This window comes from Cotesia glomerata, linkage group LG10 (genome assembly GCF_020080835.1).
Source record: "Cotesia glomerata isolate CgM1 linkage group LG10, MPM_Cglom_v2.3, whole genome shotgun sequence".
NCBI lineage: Eukaryota > Metazoa > Arthropoda > Insecta > Hymenoptera > Braconidae > Cotesia > Cotesia glomerata.
The window spans coordinates 1,722,357-1,748,843 of record NC_058167.1 but is presented as its reverse complement, the minus strand read 5'-3'; the positions used below and the strand labels follow the sequence as shown (position 1 = coordinate 1,748,843).

Sequence of the window (26,487 nt, the reverse complement as noted above, 5' to 3'; positions counted from 1 at the left end):
GGCTCCACTTTGTGAGGAATTTGCCCCCTGGCTTCTTTGGAGACCCACCTGATTGTACGCTCGAAGATTGATTACCTGCTCACCACCTACTCTCTTAATCTTAATCAAAACTCCCCACCAAACGACTGTCAGAGCCACTGTGCCTGAAAATTAAACTGACGAAGGCTGATACACATGGTTTCTCCACGAGCACGAGTATATCCAAAATGCACTGTTAAAATATTTAAAAAAATAGTATTTTGATTTGATATCAAATAGTAAGTATATTACACACCTAGGGCAGTAAAGTAAGAAATGTCTCAGATCACATGCAAATGTTAGCCGAGGCGAAGCTATTTAATTTCAAAAGTTGATTTTTTTAACTTCCTGCTATGAAAGTTAGTAAAAGTTAGTTAGTACTGAGTAAACTTAAATTTTGAATACAATTTGGACCGATTCGGACCCCTAGATTTTGAGAAATTTCAAAAAAACCTCAAAAAAAAATTTTTTCAAATGTGGTTTTTTTTGGAATAATTTTTAAACGACTTTATCGATCAATTCCAAAAACTAATCAGCTTTCAACATAAAAAACCACGTCGATTACCACCAAGCTTGTCGAAATCGGTTGATTCGTTTGAGAGATATCGTTGACGAAATATTTGGAAACAAGTGTTTTTTTTAACATAACTCCGACATTTTTTGGAATAACTTTTAAACGGCTTTACTGATCAATTTCAAAAACTAATCAGCTATTAACATAAAAAAACTACGTCGATCGCCGCTAAGCCGGGCAAAATCGGTCAATTCGTTCGAAAGATATCGTGAACGAAAGAAAACCGAACAAAGTGTTTTTTCGGAATTACTCCGAATTTCCTAGTTTTATCAATTCAAACTTGAAGATTCTTTACGAGGCTGAAAAAACTGCGCCGAATGCCGCCAACCGCGTGAAAATCAGTTGATTCATTCAAAAGTTATTGCGGTTTGAAAATTCAAAAAATACTGTGCTATGAAACTTCTATCAGACTTTTGAGCTCGAAAAGCTCAAAAGTATAGAAAAGCTATCTTTTTGAGCTCGGAGTGCTCAAAATAACACATAAATTGTATTTTTGAGCTTGAAGAGCTCAAAAACATCATTAGTGCAATTTTAAGCGCCTAGGTATGAAATTATAGGGGGAAGTTGCAGGGGTGGGCTTCAGGGTCAACCGTTTTCCTAATTTTTTTTAAATGTGGTTTTTTTTGGAACAACTTTTAAACTGTTTTACAGATTGATTCCAAAAACTAATCAGCTCTTAACATCAAAAAACCACGCTGATCCCCGTTAAACCGGTTAAAATCGGTTTATTCATTCAAAAGTAATTGCAATTTAAAAATTTAAATAATAGTGTTTTATTAAACCTCTATCAGACTTTTGAGCTCGAAGAGCTCAAAAGTTTAGAACAGCTAACTCTTTGAGCTCGGATCCCACACCAGATTTTATGCTTAGCTAATCAAAATAAAACTAAACATTATTTTTATAATCAAAAATTATTATGAGGTAGCTTACAATAACCAATTTGGGTTGATTAAGTTATACATGAACATATAAGTTTAAAAATTGAAATTTATTTCACTCAAGTATTGATCGTCCGATATACATGATAAAGTCTTTGATAATTGAATGATTTATATCTATAACCATTTGGTAGATTTCGTCAGCTGGAAAAAAAATCTAATATCAATCTAACCTTTAGTTTTTTAGCTTATAACTCTACATATATTGCACGGCTCATAATTTTACCCTACTCTATAGCTACATCGAAAAGTAATAATATGTATAGTTTTTGATGAAAAAAATAATAAAATGACGAGAAAAATTAACATTTTTTATACAAACTAATATATTTTCATCGAAAGCTAAAAAAAATAGTTGTTTTTTTTTTCTATGAACAGATCAATTACTTTTCGTTGAATGTGTGCAAAGCTGGCTGCAATTTTGATTCCGATTTCTTTGAAAGTTAAATTTAAAAAAAAAGTGATCCTGAAAATTTCAGCTCAGTAGATTAAATCTATAGCAGATATAGAATTCTTTAAAATCAAAACAATTGATTTTCTAGTAATTTTAAAAGAATTGTATCTTAGCCAGTATATTCAGTCGGAGAAAAATTCTCTGCTGTAACTCAATGCCGTTATATTTTGAATTTATTTTACTCTAAACTTTGAAAATTATTATAATAAATAAAGCTCATCTTACCGCATAGAGTAGTTATAGGTATCACAGATATAATATCTTGGTCATTATTTTTAGCTATATTTAGTGCTTCCAGTATATCTTCTAAATTTTTTATTATGGAATTCTGTGTACAGTAATTTTCAAGTGTAATGATGCATCCTAAATCATCAAGTACGTGCATAGTGACATTTTTAAATGTACGGCTAAGAAAATAAAGTATGCCAACATTAAATTGTGTTAATAGAGAATATCCTATAAGCACAAGAGTTTGATGATCTTCAAGTCTCACAATCATATCATAGATTTTTTTTACTGTATCATAATTATCAAAAACCAAGTTATACTGAAAAAGTAAATAATTAGGAATTCTATTGTTTGTTATAAACATCGTTGTTGAATTTTTATCAGGATAAAACCAGTCAAGTTTCAATGAATTAGCAATTTCAATTGCTGAGTCATAACAGTTGAAAATTTTCGACTCACAAAACTTGGAATTTTTAATTTTCAAGTATGATCTTCCCACCGATAGTTGAAGTTTTACGTATTTATTGGTAAACTGCAAAAATAATGTAAGAAAATTAATTTACAAATAAAACAGAAAGTTTTTTATTAGAATATGCTTTTCAAAACTTTTGAATTTTCAGCTTTATATTTCCGTGAAATATCCCTTGAATTTAACTCAAGTATTAGCTCTCTGTCACATGAACATAAGATCCTTCTTATGGGACTCATATATCAATATAACAAGCATTGATTGCGACTTTTTAGATACAGATAGTTAGTAACTTTTTTTTTTTCAATTACATTATGCTTTGCAGAGAGGCAAGTAATGCTTATAATTAAGTAATAATTCTAATGGCGATTTAAATAAAAACCCTCTGATTAAAAAAAGAGATTTGGAAATATTGCCTCAATGCAAAGTGTAGTATTCAAATCGAATACTTTTTAATTTTTTTAACTCATTTTGAATCCCTTTTCTTAATCAAAGTCCATAAGACACAATAGTTTCTATAAAGTTAGATGCATTACTTTTCACCGCGAAGTTGGGGGATAGTTCGCCGATTTTTAACTTCCCGCTAAGAAAATTGAAAATTTTTAAAAATCGGGAAGTTATTGGTTTTACCCCGTTTTTCGAAAATCGAGTTCTCATCAGATCTTGACGTTTTGAGGCCGTAGGAAGCTTCCCTGAATGTTTTCGCAATGATGTCAGTGTGTGTGTGTGTGTGTGTGTGTGTGTGTGTGTGTATGTGTGTGTATGTATGTATGTATGTATGTATGTATGTATGTATGTATGTATGTATGTATGTAAGTGACCCTCTTATAACTTTTGAACGGCTTGACCGATTTGATCGCGGTTGACGCCATTCAAAAGAGATTGACTAAACTTAGATTTTGAGTACCATTTAGACCGATTCGAACCAGTAGATTCTGAGAAATCTCAAAAAAACTACAAAAAAAAATTTTTTGAAATGTGGTTCTTTTGGAATTACTTTTAAATGGCTTTACCGATCAATTTCAAAATGTAATCAGCTCTTAAGATCAAAAAACCACGTCGATCACCGCAAGCCCGGTCAAAATCGGTTGATTCATTCGTGAGTTATCGTTGTCGAAAGAAAACCGAAAAAAGCGTTTTTTCGGAATTACTTCGAAATTCCTGGCTCGATCGATTTAAACTTGAAAATTCTTCATGGGACTTCAAAAACTGCGTCGATTGCCGCCAACCGCGTAAAAATCAGTTCATTCATTCAAAAGTTATTGCCGTTTGAAAATTCAAAAAATTGTTTTATTAAACTGCCAGTAGAGTTTTGAGCTCGAAGAGCTCAAAATGACACAAAAATCATATTTTTGAGCTCGAAGAGAGTAGCTAAACAGGGAGGGTTTGGCCCCCCGATAAAACAGATTCCTGCAGTACCGACAGTGTGGGTTTCTGCCTTACCGGCGGTTGTTGGCGGAGTTTCTGCGATATCGATGGTTGGTTTTTGTGCTCTACTTACCGACTGTTGGGGGGATTATCATCGATTTATTGATCGATTTTTTACCGATTGTTGGGGGGATTATCATCGATTTGTTGGTTGATTTTTTACCGACTGTTGGAGGGATTATCATTGATTTGTTGATTGATTTCGTTGAGGTCAAAAATGCTACCACCCCAACAGCAGAGTTGATACCTTTGCCGTGTATCAGCTTTGGTGTTGATGTGATATGCACTTATTTGACGTGATGATGAATTTTGTATATATTCAAATGACTTGTAGGATAAGTATATGCGAGAAAGTTCGATACTAACGCCGCTCTGGTGGAATGAAATGTAGGTATTGAAGTCTGTTTATCGATTTGAGGTAAGTTTTATCGACAGTCTGATGTCAACTAGTGATCTATGTTATCGACTGTAGGGTATTGTTGACAGTCAGTTTGATATCGAATAGATGTTCTGTTTTATCGACATTGGGTAGGAGTTTTTAAATTTTAACGTTTTTTAGACCCTACTCTCTCGATTACATCATGTTTTTTACGTCATCCGACAAGTTTAAACCTGTTTTTTCGCGTAGTCATCGTGAATTTTAACGGTTTTTAACCCCCACCTCTCTCGATTACGTCATGTTTTTACGTCATCCGACAAGTTTAAACTTGTTTTTGGCGTTGTCGTCGTCGTTGGGAGGGGATCGTTGGTGGGGAGTTATACTTACTTGCCTCCAAATTTCAGTCCTCTGCCTGCAGTTACTTCAATCAGTCGTTCAGTTTAAAAAAAATTTGTGTCTTTTGTTAAAAATATTTAAAATTGTGTACTCTACAGAAAATCAAGTAAGTCATTTATTTCATTATTCTATTTTATAACTAATTTCTACTATTATTATTAACTATTTTCTATCTATTTCTTAGTTAAATAATTCAAAAATGGATTTGAGTGCTATCAATAAAATCAACAACTTACCGAACTTTTTACCAACTAAAAAGTTTGAAGAACTGCAACTGAACAAGATTTATCAAATCACGGAAATTAAGAAAGTCAACACAAAATATGGACCAAAAATTTTGGGAATTGTGGAAAACGAGTTTTCAATCTTCTTCCCGAATCGAACCAACCGGATGCTCATTGATGATGAAGAGCAGTTAACATCACTGATCGATTTGGCCTCAGCAGCCCGTGAAAAAATATTCTGATCAGGCTTGATATGAGCTGATAAGGCCATATAAAAATTTTTGATATGTTCATATCTGGCCTGATATGAAAATTGGCCATATCAGGCCTGATCAAGCCTTATCAATTTGATATGTCTATATCAGACTTGATATAGCTTGATATGCTCATATCTAATTTTACATTATTTTTTAATAGGTCCTGATATGCTCTGATATAACCTTATAAAGTTATATATACTTTGATAAACTTGAAAAAAAAATCCCTTATCAGGGTTGATATAACTTGATATGGATTCATATGGTCTGATATACTCATACCCTTATCAGCACATAAGTAGTCTTATGTACTCATATAAAGGCATACCCGAATAAAAAAAACTATTTATCATTATATATGATTCATATCTAATTATATAGAAGCATATGTAATTCATTTATGATTATATAGATGTATATATAATTCATATAAAATTATATATGAATCATATAGAATTCTATATAATTTTTTTTACTCCAGTGAGTATTTTGTGATTACCATAAAACATTCTCTTTTTCTATCTAAGAGTCTGTTACTCCAATGATTCACAATCTTTTAATATATAGTATTTTTCGGATGAAATAATAGGAATTAAAAAAAATTTAATTTCACAAAAATTATTAGTTTTGTCAAGTTCAAGAATTGTTAGCCAAGCCCTCCAGCAATATATAGTTCCATATACTAAACAAATAATTCCAAATTAAAATTTAAGCTTTCAAATTCTCATTTTATCCTCGAATTATATTTTTAATTTCAAAGAAATTATAAATTTTAGAAACAACTTGAAGTACCCCTGAACTATATATCGTAGAGATCATTTTTGCGATTTCATGTATACCTGAATAATTTTATAAATCTACATATAGATACCATTATTATATATAAACTAGCTGATACCTACCGCTTCGCTGGGCATACAATAAAATTTTATGTTGTAACCTAGATGAAAAATATAAACAAAATGATTAATTTCAAAAGATAATTAATATAAGAATTTTTGAATTAGAGAGAAAAGTGATTGTTTAGCGGGGAAGTAACCGATTGTTAGCGAGTATTAAATATATGAGAAAAAGTATTTTTATTGTGTAATCAATCCCAATCAATCAATGGGTCCAGTTAGTCAGTAAATCTGCTCATTGAACAGATTTCCGCATCACCCATGACGTACTGTGTAGTGAGATGCGTTCCCATTATGGCAATGTTATCCTAAACATTTAGTCTGGACCGGATAAGTCAAAATGGTAGAGTAGCCGACATGTCACCGGAAGGTTCTGGGTTCAATCCCCTGTCCGAGCTATCTGAATTTTTTCTCTCACTGTTCACATGTAAACTCTTATTAAGAAAGGTCCTTCCTATTGCTTTCTCAATCTCTCCCTCCTCCCATTATTCTGTTACGTGAATGTTGGAACGATTCACGTAACTAATTATCCGGCAACTCCCTATTCTTTTTCCGCTTCATAATTTATTATTTAATTTTTAAAAATGTCAATAATTTTTTTTTTAATTTTTAAATGTTAATAATAAAATACTTTTCTCATATATTTAATACTTCTAACACCGGTCATCACAAACAATCACTTTTCTCTAATTTAAAATTTATATTCATTATCTTTTTTTTGAGGTTAACCATTTGTTATATTTATTTTTTTCATCTAGGTTACACCATAAAAAATTTATTGTATTCCTATCAGAAAGCGGGCGGGTATCCAGCTAGTTGATAATAAATTCATAACAAATTAAGTGGTGATAAAAATATATTTATTATTACTCATTTTATTAGAAATTATCTTAAATCGACCGTTTTTTTTATAATAATTTAACGATATCGTTGTAAAATTTTAGAGAAGACGCATCAGACACAATTTACCATTTTAATTTTAATCATTAAAAATCGGTATAATCATTTAACAATATCAACTTGATAATATTTATGTTTAATTTATCTGTCATTTGCATGATATAATCGAGTTCATCGCTTCATGATTGTTCCAGCCATATATATAAGTTATTTCAAGTTATTTATTAATGATTTAGCTATTCTTTTCTTAAAGAAACGTATGATTATGAGTCCCTACTGTCCCAACAGTCAATCGATAAAATTTAAAATCAATCATTTTGACAGTTATTATAGCAACGGTAACCATGATAACGGTAACTATGGTAACTTCAAACCATGGTAACGGTAACCATGGCAACGGTAACCACTGGGCAACGGTAACCACTAGCAACGGTACAACCATGGCAACGATAACCATGACAATGGTAACCATGGCAAAAGGTTGATTAGCGTGGGTGGTTGTAGGGGAGGTTGAGGTTGCGATAATTTACGGGTGCCACTGATGAGCCTTCTCTTAGATTAGAGGGTCAAAATGATATTTCGCTCCCAAAAAAAAGAGAGAGATATAGGAAGGGGAAAGATTATAGGGCACGGGAGGGGAGGAGAAGAATGAGAGGGAGGAGAGGGAGGGCATATGTGATGGTAGACTGAAAAAATTCATTTTGGCTAGAATTGCGTAAAATCCGTTCTTCAGTGAGCGTCTACATCACGAGATGGAGTGACTATGCTTCAAATTTCAAGTCAATCGGGCGAATAGTTTTATGATCTCGTGATGAGTGAGTGGTATTTCGCTTATATATATATAGATTATCTTAAATCTACCTTTTTATAATAATTTAACGATATTGTTGTGAGAATTTTAGAGAAGATACATCAAACACAATTCCTACCATTTTAATTTTAATCATTAAAATCAGTATAATCATTTAACAAATAATCAACATTAATATTTATGTTATATTTATGTCTGTTTATATGATATAATGGAGTTCATCCTTCATGATCCATTCCAATACATATTAGCTATTTCAGTTATTAATGATTTAGCTATTCTTTCTTAAAAAGTATGATTATGAATTCCTACTGTCTCCAACAATCAATCGATAAAATCGATGTATTTGCTCTAACATTGTATAGAATAATACTGTTGAATAATAATTGTATAGAAGATATTAATATTTAGTAACTTTCTACTTTTTTTTTTATTCTAATCATTCCTCTGAATTTAATTTACAACCAGAATTTAAGGTTATTACAATTTATTTATTTTAACAGTTAAAGTTACTTAGCAAGCGGTAACCATGGCAACGGTAACCATAGCAACGGTAACCATGGTAACGGTAACCATGGCAACGGTAACCATGGCAACGGTAACCACGGCAGCGACGAAAGCCATAGCAACGGTAACCATGGCAATCATTTGACGGTAACCATTACAATTTTAACCATGGCAACGGTTGATTAGCGTGTGGGTGGTTGTAGGGGGGTTGAGTTCGATAATTTACGGGTGCCACTGATTGTTTCTTAGATTAGAGGGGTCAAAATGATGTTTCGCTCCCAAAAAAGAGAGAGATATAGGGAAGGGGAAAGATTATAAGGGCACGGGAGGGGAGGAGAAGAATGAGAGGGAGGAGGAGGGGAGGGCATATGTGATGGTAGACAGAAAATTCATTTTGGCTAGGAATTGCGTAAGAGCTCCGTTCTTAGTGAGCGATCTACATCACAGATGAAGTGTATGCTTTAAATTTCAAGTCCAATCGGGCGAATAGTTTCGGAGATCTCGTGATGAGTGAGTGGTATTTCGCTTATATTATATATAAATATTGACAGTTAATAATTAATAAATTAGATAAAAATTTTTTTCACAACGAATCGCTCATGTATACGATTCGCATTACTTGTAGTTATAATAAACTTTGCTCTCCAAGTAAGTCCCTTAGGTAAACGGGTAGTGAATTAGTCTTTCAAGCGGTAGGTCCCCGGTTCGATTCCCACTCGCGCCGATTTTTTTTTCCTTTGGAAATAATTATATATAATTATACCTAATTATACATAATTATATAGGGCCATTTTTCATTTATAATTATGTAATATAATGATATATAATTTTTTTTACCGGGGCGGGTACATAGTCTGATATACTTATATCAAGGCATATATAGTCTGATATGGCCAATTTCCATATCAGGCCTGATATGGACGGTTTATATCAGGCCTGATATAGTCTGATCAGAAAATTTTTTCACGGGAGGAGAACTTCACTTGAATTATTTCGGAACAGCTTATCACAAGTTTGAATTTCTTATCAAACCTTCATAATCAAGAATAAATTATAAATTACTTCAATTAAATTTATGTTAAAAATGTACTTATATATGTTCTTAAAAATTATACTTTAAAATAAAAAAATATATATATATATATATACATGAAAAATTAACAGAAAAAAAATTTTTTTTTATTATTATTACAAAAAACATAACATTAATTTTTTAATTACTTAAAATTTAATTACTTAAAAATTGAATTTACAATAATCTTGGTCTTTTAATAGTTTTTTTCAATATTGACAACTTTTGTGAACTTGGTATTTCATAACCCCATGGTAAAGTGTCTGTACTATTTTTGAGAAGTTGACGTTTGTCATCTTCCCAACTTAAAGCTAATTTCGTTTGAAGAAGTGTATTAACTTCATGATTTCTACTTTTTATAACATATTCATCTTTCGTTACTTTTATATTATCGAATAGACATTGTTTATAATCATCAAACGTTATAGTTCGCAAAGTCGATTTTTTGACACCTTTTGCTCGCATTTTAACCGTATCATCGTTTATTTCTTCATCAGACTCATATGCTTGAGTTTGATCTTCGCCAGATTTATATATTTGAAAAGCGTAAAGTTTTGCTCTTAATCCAACAAATTCCGACATAATTTTACCATTATTTTCGTCTTTCATTAATCCTAAGACTTTTTTATTTACTAACGGAATATTGTAAATATTATTTGGTGGATAGTCAGAGGTATCAAACTTTGCAATATCACGTTTGATGATTTCATATATATTAGGTACAGTAAAGTGATAAATTAGACTATCTGTATCTGTATACATTAATTTAGAATCGTCATTTTTAAAATTTTTCTTTACATAATTATAATGAAAGTCGTATATATAAGTTTTTGACATATCTAAAATACAAAAACCAGCATAGATTGGTTTATTAAAATTAACTTCAGCACATTTCATTTCAATAATAATCATCTTTTCATCAAAAACTGTAAGACTATGGAAATTTGGTTTACAAATCATATCAGAAGCACCATATCTACCAGACCATCTTGTTACTATTCTAACATCTTTATATTTTCTAACATTTTCCATAGTCTTACCAAAAACTGCATTATTCATTAATTTATAAAAATCTTTTTCAAATTCATTTTCTGCAGCGTTTCTACAATCAGTATTTTTATCTATATACGGTTTTAACCATGGTGACTCTCTAAACTTTAAAATTCGGTGTACTTTTGTTAATTTTAATCCCAAGTCTAAACATTGTTTCAAATTTCTATAGTGTATTACATATTCTTTTTTATCATACAAAGTAGTTGCTAATTTTGTATGTTTGCTGTCTGGAGGTGAAAAGTGTTCAGGACATAAAGGTAAATCTTTATGTAGGTCATATAATTCCTCCGGATATTTTAGATCAACTTCAAGGATATAGCCAAAACCTTCGGTATTATTTAAAAATTTATTAATTTCCTGATTTATATCGAAATTTAATTCAACCCATTCAAATGAGCCTGTTGGTAAAGGCATACTCATAGATGCACCATACAAATTATTAACATCAAAATACATTAAATAGGATTCTGGTTTATTTGAATCAAAATTATCACCCATATATCTACTTTTGCATCAAAAGCTAGCCCTGGTACTGTATAGTAGTGTAAAGGATCTAAACGATAAGTTTTTAAACAATTACTTCTAAAGTTTTCAAATATATCAACCAATAAAAGAACATCAGTTTTAAGATATAAATCAGAATACTCTCCTAATGTTTTTATATTAAATTCTTTCCAGATTAATTGAGCGAATGCGTAATTTTTTTTGGTTACATTACTGTTGGATAATTTCGAATAAAAATTATTATTTTTAACAAAGACTATAGAGTCTTTTGGTTCAAAATCTATAAATTGGTCACATTTAATTACACTTTTGAGCTCATTAATATTCGCTTTTAATTTTAAACTGAGTTTTGGCAATGATTTACGTATATATATTTCAATATCTTCAATTTTATAGCTTCCAGTTGGTAAAATTAACGCTATAGTCTTTGGTTTTGATGCTATTTCAATAGTTTGTGGTATATTATAATCATCATCAATCCTTGTAATAATTGATACATTTTTTTTGGCTCTTTTTCCATTATTTTTAACAAATTTTTTTTCCCCACCATCAACATTATAGTATGCATTAATATCATTGCTATCATCATCATCATCATAAGGTCTTTGATTAATAACACCATCTGATGGATAAGTCACGTAGAATTTATTAGCACCAATATCAATATTGGGTATTGAATTAAATGTAAGCAACTCTACAAGTCCTAATACATAATTTTTGTCTGGTGATAATTCAATAGGAGCGAAATAATTAGCCTCCAACACTGATGATGATCCTGTAAGTGTTAATGTAAATGACTCAGCCATGACTGATAACTCAAGCGAAATTTCCATGAATTTATAGTTCTCCAGTGAGAAATTTAAGACATAAATGTCCACATATAATTGTATTGAAATTTTGATATTGTTTGTGATTATATTTTATGCTACCAACACCGAGATAATCCACAATTTCTTGTGGTAGTTGTAAATTTCCAAAACTATCAAAATAAGTTACATTATTACCAATCTTTTTGTAACATACCCAGTGGGTACCAGGTCCAAATTTGTCATCTAAGTTGACTATCGCTGATTCATTTCTTTTAGGACCAGTTTTTGGTAAATCGTTTCTCATGAAAACTCCTCTAAAATTTGGAATTTTCAATTCTCTGACATACTTTAATATATCCTTATTTGTAAGTGCTCGGTGTGGTAGTTCTACTTGTTTTTTGATACTCCTTTACCTTTAGGATAAGGTCTCAAATATAAACCCATTCCACGTCTGTAAGGTCTCAAGTATAATCCATTACCAATAGCAATTTCTTCCATTTTTGCATTATGTCTCTTACTCTCTGCTAGTTGATTTTTAGCTGCACTTGCACTATTTACAGCTTTTGCAATAGCTGCAGCTCCACCTGCAAGAGCACCAGTTGCTGAAAGACCTGCAAATAATGGAATCATAAACGGAATAATGCCACCAGTTTTAACTGGTACTGGCAAAATACGTGGGAGTCTAATATTTTTTCTTCCACCTGATTTTTTAACTGCCTTACGTGCACCAATCATTGCCGTTTTAATTGGATCACCGCTAGTTGTCATAGATTTTTTAGCCTCTCCTACAATTTTCCTCAGTGCTACCTTCTTATTCATTTTTTTCTTTTTACCAATACGTTTCACGTTTGATTTTCTTTTTTCACAACCACCAGTCTTCTTCTTCTTCTTGCTCTTCAAACCCATTCCAAATCGTCTCTTTAGCTTCATAATTTTATTTACACTCCAAGCGGCTGCTTTTTCTCCAATACCAGCGTCTTTTGATTGAACTCTTTGCCACGCTTTTTCGGTAAGTACTTTATCAGCCTCGTGACGTGCTTCTAAGTTTTCACGATTATTCGAGTAAGCTATATCGTGTTCTTTGCACGCTGTATCCAATTGATTAATACCAGGATCACCACGAGCTAACCTTTTAGCTAATTTTGTGCCAGGTCCACAGTATTGATAGCCAGGTATATGTAATTTAAACGGTAGTTTATTAATAATTCTATTAACTAAACCTTTACCTTTGACACGTCTATGCTCCATCACAGTAGCATAATGACTAATAAAAAAATCGTATAAAAGCCTATACTTATAGTAAAAATCAAAGAGTTGACGATACTGCTGTGAGTTGTAAACATGAAGTTCCAACATCAACCAGCTAAATTACCAGTGACCAATTTTGATCAAATAGTTCAAGGTACTGGATTGAAAAAAGTTCAAAGACACGGTTCTCTGTTACCCAACAGTGTACGTGCTGTGTTTTGTGGTCCATCAAACTGTGGAAAGACTAATGTTTTGTTATCCATCATTATACATCCGAATGGATTGAGATTTGACAATATTTACCTCTACTCAAAATCCCTTGAACAGCCAAAATATAAGTTTTTAGAGTCACTTTTAAAACCTATAGAAGGCATTGGATTTTTCCCTTTCAATGAGCACGGAGATGTAATAAAACCTGAAGATGCTAAACCCAACTCATTAATGATATTTGATGACGTAGCATGTGAAAAACAAGATCATATAAGAGCCTATTTCTGTATGGGTAGACATAAAAATGTCGATAGTTTTTATCTCTGTCAAACATATACGCGCATTCCCAAACATCTGATTCGTGACAATATTAATTTTTTAGTTATATTTCGACAAGATGAAATGAATTTAAAACACATTTACGATGATCATGTAAATACTGACATGCAGTACAATACTTTCAAGGACTTATGCTCAGCGTGCTGGAATGACAATAAGTATGGCTTTGTAGTAATTGACAAAGACAGTGAATTAAATGATGGGAGATATCGTAAGGGTTTTGACTGTTTCATTAGTATAAATTAACCTGTATCGGATAAATAATAATCATACATGTTAAGTAGTTTGTTAAATCAACATGAAGTCGGAGGATATTTTAAAACAAAAGGATGTTTTACATCAAATCTCTCAGGCAAGTGATGCAATCCGACGCAAACATAAACTCTTGAAGTTAGGAAAAGATACAGCTGAAAAAGCCATGGATGAAATGTTCAAGCCGATAGTCACACCATTGAAAACTCTTATTGAATCATCAGGGCGAAAAATTAAACAAGAAAATATAAAAAAAGAGATAAAAGAAGAAACAAAAAATGAAAACTCCGACCAACAACCAGATAACTTTGATAGTCTGATCTCAGATGATGAAAGTTTCATTAATAGCAACAGACAGCATCGATCCACAGAACCACTAGCTTCAAGTACTCCTGCCAAAACGGATTGTTTATTAAAAACTTACATACAAAAATTAAATCGAAATCACAAAGAGAATGATTTCAGGTATGGTGTTCGCAAAAAAAATAAAGCAATGTACATTGGAAATTCAAATATTTATTTCAACAAAGATGAAATTAATGTTCAAGAAAAAGTTTATCCCATGACTCATGGTTTATTGGAATTATTATTCAAAAAAGATCCTCAAGATTCTGTAGTAACACAGAATGATAAGAAATACTACTTAGATATTGTTGAAAGAACGAATATGTATTGGAAAAATTACAAGCCAGATACAAGTATTTTCAATGATCCGTCACCCAAGTTCCAAAATTATGTTGTTGAATTCCTAGCAAAAAGATATCCAAACTTTTCGAAAAGTGGGGGTTTACCTAGTTACATGATAGCAAAAACGAAAAATAGAAATATGGATTATGTATACTGGGATGATCCTAATGAACTGGTTGAAAGATTACGCTTATTAATGGCCTCTCAATCAGCTGGTAATACCAGTCCTATAATAATACCAATACTAATGAAATTATTTCGATTATTGAAGAATTAAGAGAGGCTGAAATTATATATTAAAAGTAATATTTCAGAAATTTTAGCATTAGTTTGTGAACTGTTGAAGTGAACTGAACAATAAAAAAAATGAGTATTGATATATTTGGACGTTCTTTGAAAACTGTAACAGTTGTTAGTGGACCTCCAGGAGCTCCAGGAAGAGGATTTAAAATAAATTCCGACGGACAATATGATTTAGAAAACAAAAGATTATGTGAAGTTGGACAACCAGTGAACGATAATGACGCGATAACATTGAAATTTATGCGTGATTTTATAAATAAAGAATTATCTTTATTAGAGAGGACTATAAGAGAAGATCAATCAGAAATTATTTCCCATTTACATTCAGAAGTTGTATCATTGAGGACTTCTCTTGATTTGTTGAAAAAAGAAAATCAAGAATTAAAAAGAAAGAAACCGAAACAAGAAGAATTAGGAAAAAAAAATGGAAGATAAAAAATCGGTAATAGCATATGAACTTCACAGACCAGCTCGTAAAAATTATCAACGCCGTCATGTTGATATTCGAGGACTTGATGAGACTTGGCAAGCTGATTTAGTTGAAATGATTCCTTATTCAAAAGTAAATAATAATTATAAATATTTACTAACAGTGATTGATATATTTTCCAAGTACGCTTGGGCTGTACCTATAAATAATAAAAGTGCTAATGATGTAACCAAAGCAATGGATTCTATATTAAAACACGGAAGAATTCCACAAAATCTGCATGTTGATCAAGGCAAAGAATTTTATAATCAAGAATTCTGTAATCTTATGAAAAAGTATAAAATCAATATGTACTCAACATTTAGTAATTTGAAAGCATCTATATGTGAAACATTTAATAGAACACTTAAAACTAATATGTGGCGAAAATTCACTGCTCGTGGTACTTATAAGTGGATCGACATGATTGATGATTTAGTGAATACTTACAACAACACTAAACATAAAACAATAAAAATGAAACCAGCAGATGTAACTGTTGATAATGAACAAGACTTGAAGAAGAGTATTTACTAACCTCTTACTACGCTACAGACAAATAGTACAGACACTTTACCATGGGGTTATGAAATACCAAGTTCACAAAAGTTGTCAATATTGAAAAAAACTATTAAAAGACCAAGATTATTGTAAATTCAATTTTTAAGTAATTAAATTTTAAGTAATTAAAAAATTAATGTTATGTTTTTTGTAATAATAATAAAAAAAAATTTTTTTTCTGTTAATTTTTCATGTATATATATATATATATATTTTTTTATTTTAAAGTATAATTTTTAAGAACATATATAAGTACATTTTTAACATAAATTTAATTGAAGTAATTTATAATTTATTCTTGATTATGAAGGTTTGATAAGAAATTCAAACTTGTGATAAGCTGTTCCGAAATAATTCAAGTGAAGTTCTCCTCCCGTGAAAAAATTTTCTGATCAGACTATATCAGGCCTGATATAAACCGTCCATATCAGGCCTGATATGGAAATTGGCCATATCAGACTATATATGCCTTGATATAAGTATATCAGACTATGTACCCGCCCCGGTAAAAAAAATTATATATCATTATATTACATAATTATAAATGAAAAATGGCCCTATATAATTATGTATAATTAGGTATAATTATATATAATTATTTCCAAAGGAAAAAAAAATCGGCGCGAGTGGGAATCGAACCGGGGACCTACCGCTTGAAAGACTAATTCACTACCCGTTTACCTAAGAGACTTACTTGGAGAACAAAGTTTATTATAACTACAAGTAATGCGAATCGTATACATGATCGATTCGTAGTGAAAAAAATTTTTTATCTAATTTATTAATTATTAACTGTCAATATTTATATATAATAATGGTATCTATATGTAGATTTATAAAATTATCTAGGTATACATGAAATCGCAAAAATGATTCTACGATATATAGTTCAGGTACTTCGTTGCTTTAAAATTTATAATTTCTTTGAAATTAAAAAAATAATCGAGATAAAATGAGAATTGAAAGCTTAAATTTTAATGGAATTATTTGTTTAGTATATGGAACTATATATTGCTGGAGGGCTTGGCTAACAATTTTTGAACTTGACAAAACTAATAATTTTTGTGAAATTAAATGTCATTTTTAATTCCTATTATTTCATCCGAAAAATACTATATATTAAAAGATTGTGAATCATTGGAGTAACAGACTCTTAGATAGAAAAAGAGAATGTTTTATGGTAATCACAAAATACTCACTGGAGTAAAAAAAATTATATAGAATTCTATATGATTCATATATAATTTTATATGAATTATATATACATCTATATAATCATAAATGAATTACATATGCTTCTATATAATTAGATATGAATCATATATAATGATAAATAGTTTTTATTCGGGTATGCCTTTATATGAGTACATAAGACTACTTATGTGCTGATAAGGGTATGAGTATATCAGACCATATGAATCCATATCAAGTTATATCAACCCTGATAAGGGATTTTTTTTTCAAGTTTATCAAAGTATATATAACTTTATAAGGTTATATCAGAGCATATCAGGACCTATTAAAAAATAATGTAAAATTAGATATGAGCATATCAAGCTATATCAAGTCTGATATAGACATATCAAATTGATAAGGCTTGATCAGGCCTGATCTGGCCAATCTTCATATAAGGCCAGATATGAACATATCAAAAATTTTTATATGGCCTTATCAGCTCATATCAAGCCTGATCAGAATATTTTTTCACGGGCTGCTGAGGCCAAATCGATCAGTGATGTTAACTGCTCTTCATCATCAATGAGCATCCGGTTGGTTCGATTCGGGAAGAAGATTGAAAACTCGTTTTCCACAATTCCCAAAATTTTTGGTCCATATTTTGTGTTGACTTTCTTAATTTCCGTGATTTGATAAATCTTGTTCAGTTGCAGTTCTTCAAACTTTTTAGTTGGTAAAAGTTCGGTAAGTTGTTGATTTTATTGATAAAGCACTTTTCAAATCCATTTTTGAATTATTTAACTAAGAAATAGATAGAAAATAGTTAATAATAATAGTAGAAATTAGTTATAAAATAGAATAATGAAATAAATGACTTACTTGATTTTCTGTAGAGTACACAATTTTAAATATTTTTAACAAAAGACACAAATTTTTTTTAAACTGAACGACTGATTGAAGTAACTGCAGGCAGAGGACTGAAATTTGGAGGCAAGTAAGTATAACTCCCCACCAACGATCCCCTCCCAACGACGACGACAACGCCAAAAACAAGTTTAAACTTGTCGGATGACGTAAAAACATGACGTAATCGAGAGAGAGGTGGGGGTTAAAAACCGTTAAAATTCACGATGACTACGCGAAAAAACAGGTTTAAACTTGTCGGATGACGTAAAAAACATGATGTAATCGAGAGAGTAGGGTCTAAAAAACGTTAAAATTTAAAAACTCCTACCCAATGTCGATAAAACAGAACATCTATTCGATATCAAACCGACTGTCAACAATACCCTACAGTCGATAACATAGATCACTAGTTGACATCAGACTGTCGATAAAACTTACCTCAAATCGATAAACAGACTTCAATACCTACATTTCATTCCACCAGAGCGGCGTTAGTATCGAACTTTCTCGCATATACTTATCCTACAAGTCATTTGAATATATACAAAATTCATCATCACGTCAAATAAGTGCATATCACATCAACACCAAAGCTGATACACGGCAAAGGTATCAACTCTGCTGTTGGGGTGGTAGCATTTTTGACCTCAACAAAATCAATCAACAAATCAATGATAATCCCTCCAACAGTCGGTAAAAAATCAACCAACAAATCGATGATAATCCCCCCAACAATCGGTAAAAAATCGATCAACAAATCGATGATAATCCCCCCAACAGTCGGTAAGTAGAGCACAAAAACCAACCATCGATATCGCAGAAACTCCGCCAACAACCGTCGGTAAGGCAGAAACCCACACTGTCGGTACTGCAGGAATCTGTTTTATCGGGGGGGCCAAACCCTCCCTGTTTAGCTACTGAAGAGCTCAAAAACGTAATGTGTGATTTTGAGCGCTTAAGTACAAAATGAGCGGGAAGTTGCAGGGGTGGCCTTTAGGGTCAACCATCGTCCTAATTTTTTTTCTCAAATATAGGTCAGAAACGAAGGTGATCCTGAAAATTTGAGCTCGATATGCGCAAATCAGGCCGCTGGAGAATTTTTCGAAATTTAATAAAAGTCGATTTTTTAGTTACTTTTATAAATGTCTATATCTCAACTTCTATACGACTCAGAGTATCTACTCAAACAGTATTGTTTTCTGTTGATCTTATATTTCAAAGAAAAAAAACAGCTAGTTAGTTCAAACTCATATCCGATTCAGATAGGAGCTTCCAACTGGAGAGCAGTAAAAATTTAATGTACTGTAATAGATAATCAATACGAGCCCATCTATCAATAAAAAATGATTATGTTTTGATTCAAGCGATATGGACGAAAATAATATCAATTCCAAAAATCGAGACTAATTGTGTACTTTTTAACATGTTACCCCTGATAGCCACCGTTTCAGACCAACCAAGTTGGTGTCAGATAGTTGCCACCAACTTAGCGACAACTTGCGGTCAACTTCCGAATTTGTAACTGTTGGCGCCAAGTTGGCTACAAGTTTCTGAGAAAAAAGAGACCAATCTACTGCCGCAATATGTCGCCAAATTTCTTGAGAAACTTATCGTCAACTTGGTGTGAAAAAGTTTCAGAGCAACTTTTGCCGACAACTTGGTGAACAAGTTGACACCAACCGAGTTACTTTCCAAGAGTTGCCGCCAAGTTGGTGACAAGTTGCGGCAGTAGATTGACAGAAAGTTGCGGCCAACTTGGCTATCAGGGACCATACTCTTGAAAACTAGTTGAAAGCTATGTCAGTAGCTGTTCAAGTTAATTTATTTTCTACAGTTTCGACCTAGTTTACAAATTTTCTCATTAGTGCTTTTTTTTTTACACATAACTACAAACAGTTGACTTATTACATCGAAACGATACTCCAATATTCCTGTAGGATATTATACAATTATATTTATTTTTAGTTTTAAATTATTTTGACTTGAAAAGCTAGAAAATTTATTGAAGCCCTATTTTTCAGTTTGAAGGAGCGGCAAGCTTAAGAGTGACATATAGTGCCAATCGTCAAACAAATGGGCACGGATTTTTGGGCAACTTTTTTCAGCAGTCTCTGAAAATTATGATTGAGGTGTCAGTCGATTTAAAATGGCATCTGGAAGATTTTCGAAAATAAAATGAAGTTCCGCATGCAAAAATTGCAAATGTTAATAACAATTAACTAAAAAAAAAAAAAATTAGGAAAACGGTTGACCCTGAAGGCCACCCCTGCAACTTCCCGCTAATTCCATACTTAGACGCTTAAAATTGCACCAAAGACGTTTTCGAGCTCAAAAATACGATATGTAACGGGTACTTTTTGACGTATTTTTACCCCCGGCTCGATTTAAGCTCGCCGGTGTCCAGGATTCTAACGAGGGTAAATCTAAATTAATTAAACTCGAAAATTTAATTATATTTATCAAAAACAGAACCTCTTTATTCTAATAAACAAAAAATTAAATTTATACATTTTACAATAACGGCGATTAATTAAACAAAACCCATACATACACGGCGTTTACTAATATCATTACCGACTTCGGTAATATCATACTCCCGTTGTTTACAAAAACGCGTCGCTAATTCCCTTCCGTCGGCCCTCTGGTGCCCGCTTCCTGACGGGTGACTAGTGCCGCCCCGCAGGTCCTACTTCGCGATTCCCAAGGGGAGAGTGAATAAAATCCACCTCGCCCCACCTAATCGGCTGTGGTTGCCACCTTTTGGCTGAAGGCCTCCAGGTAGAGAGTCGCCTTTTCTCGTAGGAGATCAAGTTCACTTACCTGTGGTAGTCCGCACCAGGTAGAGTGGACCCTCTTCTAATTCCTCGGCCAGAAGTCTCTAGACGAGAAATTAACCCCAGAGAAAGGTTGCTCAATGGCGGATAATTTTCGGGCTTTATCAACCCGAAAATTATTACTAACAGCGAAAATTATTGGCGAAATATCGCCACCTATCGCTCGCCGTCGAACTTCGGGAAATCCCCAAAAGTTTCTAAGTTTTTTATTTAAATTTCCGAAATTAAATATTAGATTCGTTCAATCAATTTAACAGATTTCATTAATTTCATTCAAATTACATTTTCATACTAATTCATCCACGACACTTAGAAAATAATTTTTATAAGAAATAAATAATTTTCGTAAAATTATTTTCCCATACTAAATAGTCGCTGGGAGCTAGAAATTAATTATTAATTGGATATTTCGAATTTATTCGAAATATTTCAATCAATTATTAATTTCAGATAAAGTCAATTTTTGTTCTTTGAAAGAACAAAAATTATCACGACGCGGTTTCGCTTATATTAGCTCGGCGATTTTTACTGCGAGCGAACAAGCGACGCCATTTATCGCGACGATGGCGAACTAACAAAATCCTTTTTTTTACTTTTCAACGTCGTTTCCAATGATTATTAATTAATTAATAACTTTGAAATAAATTATCAAAAGACCAAAGTAATGATTCTGGGTAGTAAACATAAATTAAAACTCCTAGAAGATTGTCTATTGCCGGAGATTATCGTTGATGGAAATATTATACCATATGTAAGCTCCACTAAACATCTAGGGATCCATATTTCGAGAACTCTTTCCTGGGACATGCATATTTCGCAGCTGTCACGTAAAGTGTATGGTGCACTAAATAGTTTAAAATACAGAAAGAATATCTTATCATTAACATCTCGTAAATTACTAGCATCCGCCACTATTCTTCCTATAATTGATTATTGTTCGGTAGTGTTGCTTGGCCTAACTACTAAACTTGATTGTAAACTTCAGCGTCTTGTAAATAGTATTATTCGATTTATTTTTAATTTAAAACGGGATGAACATATTACACCATATCGACGTCAACTAAATTGGTTAACTGTTAAATCGCGCAGGTTATATTATTTGGGCTGCTTATTCTACAAACTATTATCTACAGGTGAACCTAAATTTCTGAGAAGCCTATTTGTTGATGAAGACCCTGAAATTAGACGATCAGACAGATTAGCAGCAAAAAATAACGTCATGTTCAAAATTCCCAAATTTTCGAGTACCATTTATGAATATTCTTTTGTTGTTTCTGCTATCAGGTTCTGGCAAGATTTGCCACCTGAAATCCCAAACTCTCTTAGCTTAGAATCATTTAAATCGAAGCTATTTGATTTTCTTTTAAGTTTAGATTAGCTAGATTTCTATTTACAATTATTGTACTATACTAGTAAAGTAAAAATTGTGTATATTAAGATACTAAAAACTGTAATCATGCTTTTCTTTCTGAATGCACTTAAATATTACGTTTAGTTACGATATACTTCTAATTTAAATTATATTGTTTATAAATATTACAAAATTTTATATCTAACCAATACTTCGAATCTCATTTTATTACTTATGTGAAACTAAATTATATGTATTTTACTTTTTGTTATTTGGCTCTATGCCTTGGCATTTAAATTTCAATAAATAAATAAATAAATAAAATTTTTCAATTGACTCGGTGACTAAAAAAATGCATGAACACTATATAGTGTATAAATTCATCGACAGTATGGAAAATATCAAACCGAACCCCAAAACTACCCCTAATTAATAATTCACCCCTTAATAAATAACTCACCCCTTAATAAATAAAAAAAATGACCGAGTATCACTTTCAAAATCACTAAAAATTCTTCAAGACGCCTTCACACAACTAGAAAAAAATTATAAGAGCCCCACGACCTCCGGAACAACCCCTAAGCTACCCTTATCGCCCCTAAATAAAAAAAGTTTTTAAAAAATCGAAAATGACCGAGTATCACTTACAAAATCACTGAAAGTTCTTCAAAATGCCTTCACACAACTAGAAAAAAATTATAAGAGCCCCACGACCTCCGGAACAACCCCTATGCTACCCTTATCGCCCCTAAATAAAAAAACATTTTTAAAAATCAAAAATGTCCGAGTATCACTTTTAAAATCACTGAAAATTCTGCAAGACGCTTTTTCACAAATAGAAAAAAATGATCAGAACCCTACGACCTCCGGAACGACCTCTACGCTACCCTTATCGGCCACTTGTAAAAAAAAAAGTTTTTAAAAAATCGAAAATGACCCACTATCACTTTCAAAAACGATAAAAATTCTTCAAGACGCCTTAACACAACTAGAAAAAAATTATAAAAGCCCCACGACCTCCAGAACAACCCCAAAGCTACCCTTATCGATCACTTGTAAAAAAAAAAATTCAAGAAAAATCGAAAATGACCGAGTATCACTTTCAAAATCACTGAAAATTTTTCAAAACGCCTTCATACAACTAGAAAAAAATTATAAGAGCCCCACGACCTTCGGAAAAACCCCTAAGCTACCATTATCGCCCCTAAATAAAAAAACATTTTTAAAAAATCGAAAATGACCGAGTATCACTTTCAAAATCGATAAAAATTCTTCAAGACGCCTTAACACAACTAGAAAAAAATTATAAGAGCCCCACGACCTCCAGAACAACCCCTAAGCTACCGTTATCGGTCACTTGTAAAAAAAAAATTCAAGAAAAAACGAAAATGACCGAGTATCACTTTCAAAATCACTGAAAATTTTTCAAAACGCCTTCATACAACTAGAAAAAAATTATAAGAACCCCACGACCTTCGGAAAAACCCCTAAGCTACCATTATCGCCCCTAAATAAAAAAACATTTTTAAAAAATCGAAAATGACCGAGTATCACTTTCAAAATCGATAAAAATTCTTCAAGACGACTTAACACAACTAGAAAAAAATTATAAAAGCCCCACGACCTCCAGAACAACCCCTAAGCTACCCTTATCGCCCCTAAATAAAGAAACATTTTTAAAAAATCGAAAATGACCGAGTATCACTTTCAAAATCACTGAAAATTTTTTAAGACGCCTTGACACAACTAGAAAAAAATTTTAAAAGACCCACGACCTCCGGAACAACCCCTAAGCTACCCCTATCGGTAACTTGAAAGAAAAAAATTTTTAAAAAATCGAAGACGACCGAGTATTACCTTCAAAATCACTGAAAATACTTCAAGACGCCTTCACACAACTAGAAAAAAATTATAAAAGCCCCACGACCTCCGGAACAACCCCTAAGCTACCCTTATCGGCCCTAAGCGAAAAAAAATTCAAGAAAAATCGGAAATGACCGAGTATCACTTTCAAAATCACTGAAAATTCTACAAGACACCTTCACACAACTAGAAAAAAATTTTGAAGGACCCGCGACTTCCGGAACAACCCCTAAGCTACCATTATCGGCCCCAATTAAAAAAAAAATTTTAAGAATCGAAAATGACCGAGTATCACTTTCAAAATCACTGAAAATTCTTCAAGACGCTTTTTCACAACTAGAAAAAAACAATTAGAACCCTACGACCTCCGGAACGACCTCTAAGCTACCCTTATCGGCCACTTGTAAAAAAAAAGTTTTTAAAAAATCGAAAATGACCCAGTATCACTTTCAAAATCGATAAAAATTCTTCAAGATGCCTTAACACAACTAGAAAAAAATTATAAAAGCCCCACGACCTCCACAACAACCCCTAAGCTACCCTTATCGGTCACTTGTAAAAAAAAAAAATTCAAGAAAAATCGAAAATGACCGAGTATCACTTTCAAAATCACTGAAAATTCTTCAAGACGCTTTTTTACAACTAGAAAAAAATAATCAGAAACCTCCGACCTCCGGAACAACCCCTAAGCTACCCTTATCGGTAACTTGAAAGAAAAAAATTTTTAAAAAATCGATAATGACCGAGTATCACTTTTAAAATCACTGAAAATTCTTTAAGATGCCTTAACACAACTAGAAAAAAATTATTAAATCCCCACGACCTCCGGAACAACCCCTAAGCTACCATTATCGCCTCTAAATAAAAAAAAAAATTTTTTAAATCGAAAATGACCGAGTATCACTTTCAAAATCTCTGAAAATTCTTCAAGACGCTTTTTTACAACTATAAAAAAACAATCAGAACCCTACGACCTCCGGAACAACCCCTAAGCTACCCACATCGGTGACTTGAAAGAAAAAAATCGAAGACGGCCGAGTATCACTTTCAAAATCACTGAAAATGCTTCAAGACGCCTGAACACAACTAGAAAAAAATTATAAAAGCCCCACGACCTCCGGAACAACCCCTAAGCTACCCTTATCGGCCCTAAGCAAAAAAAAATTCAAAAAAAATCGAAAATGACCGAGTATCACTTTCAAAATCACTGAAACTTCTTTAAGACGCCTGAACACAACTAGAAAAAAATTTGAAAAGACCCACGACTTCCGGAACAACCCCTTAGCTACCATTATCGCCCCTAAATAAAAAAAAAAAAGATTATTTACTCCGAGTTATGTGAAGGCGTCCTGAAAACCTTCTATGATTTCCAGACTGATACTCAGCCGTCTTCAATTTTTGTATGAATTTTGATTATTACTAAGAGGGCAATAAAGGTAGCGGAAGAGTTGTTCTTCTGTAGAGTCTCGACTCTATGAATTTTATAAGTTTTTCTTATTAATCTCCAGAAAGCGACAAGAGATAAACTTTCAAAGGCCAAAATTCTGACAAATAAGCTGAAAAGAAGCCGATCCTATGATAGGGCTGTTTCTCGGTATCTATAGGATGGATCGTTAAATTTTCCGATTTTTCTTAATTTCCAGTAAACACCGAAAAATGGGTTTTCACAAGACAAATTTCAGTGAAATTAGCCAGAAATCATCGCTTATGGGGCTCTTTCTCTGTGTCCATGGAGTGGATCGATAGAATGTGGAGCTGAAAATCTCTAATAGAGTGTAGTCTATAAGTTCTATGAGTTTTTTTCCTTAATTTTCGGTGAACGCTAAGAAATGAATTTTTAAAAGTCAGATTTTAGTAAAATAAGCGAGAAATCACCAGTTATGAGGCTCTTTCTCTGTGCCGATGGGGTAGAACAATCGAATATAAGTTTATAAATCTCCCTCAAAGTGTATGCTATAATTTCTATAAATTCTTTTTCTTAATTTCCAGTGGACACCGAAGACTGGATTCTTAAAAGTCATATTTCAGTCAAATTATCCAGAAATCAACACTTATAGGGCTGTTTCTCGGTGTCTATGGGGTGAATCGATCAATTGAGGGTCTGAAAATCTTCAATATGGCAAAGTCTATAATTATCATAAGATTTTTTTCCTCAATTTCCATTTAACATGGAGTAAAACACTCGGTGTCTATGGAGTAGATAATACTAATATTAAATTTTTGACACTTTAGAATTTGTCTATGTACGGTTCACATCACGTTCATCTTCAATTATTTGCTGAACACCGAGCTGTTATTTTCTTATCGTCAAACAATTAAATTATTATTAATTATCAAACTTACCATCGGCAAGCAAAAGAACCTAGTT

At 32.2% G+C, this 26,487-nt stretch overlaps 1 protein-coding gene and 2 long non-coding RNA genes across 3 annotated transcripts in view; 1 reads left to right on the top strand and 2 right to left on the bottom strand.

The window, feature by feature from the left end:
• Positions 1–1,561: 1,561 nt before the first annotated feature.
• LOC123273043 (cap-specific mRNA (nucleoside-2'-O-)-methyltransferase 2) overlaps positions 1,562–26,487 on the bottom strand; it is a 30,848-nt gene continuing 5,922 nt past the window's right edge. Inside the window, exons 4-5 of the mRNA XM_044740202.1 lie at positions 2,210–2,744; positions 1,562–1,674 (exon numbers count right to left, since the gene is read on the bottom strand). Of these exons, the coding sequence (XP_044596137.1) occupies positions 1,586–1,674; positions 2,210–2,744 (624 nt within the window). The 3' untranslated portion in view covers positions 1,562–1,585. The remainder of the gene's footprint in view (positions 1,675–2,209; positions 2,745–26,487) is intronic.
• On the bottom strand, positions 6,940–24,208 carry LOC123273076. Its single transcript, XR_006511243.1, has 3 exons — positions 24,126–24,208; positions 20,285–20,290; positions 6,940–6,950 (listed from the first exon to the last, which is right to left on the bottom strand). It is a non-coding gene; the product is annotated as an uncharacterized LOC123273076 (long non-coding RNA).
• Positions 22,739–25,328, top strand: LOC123273075. Its single transcript, XR_006511242.1, has 2 exons — positions 22,739–22,867; positions 25,137–25,328. It is a non-coding gene; the product is annotated as an uncharacterized LOC123273075 (long non-coding RNA).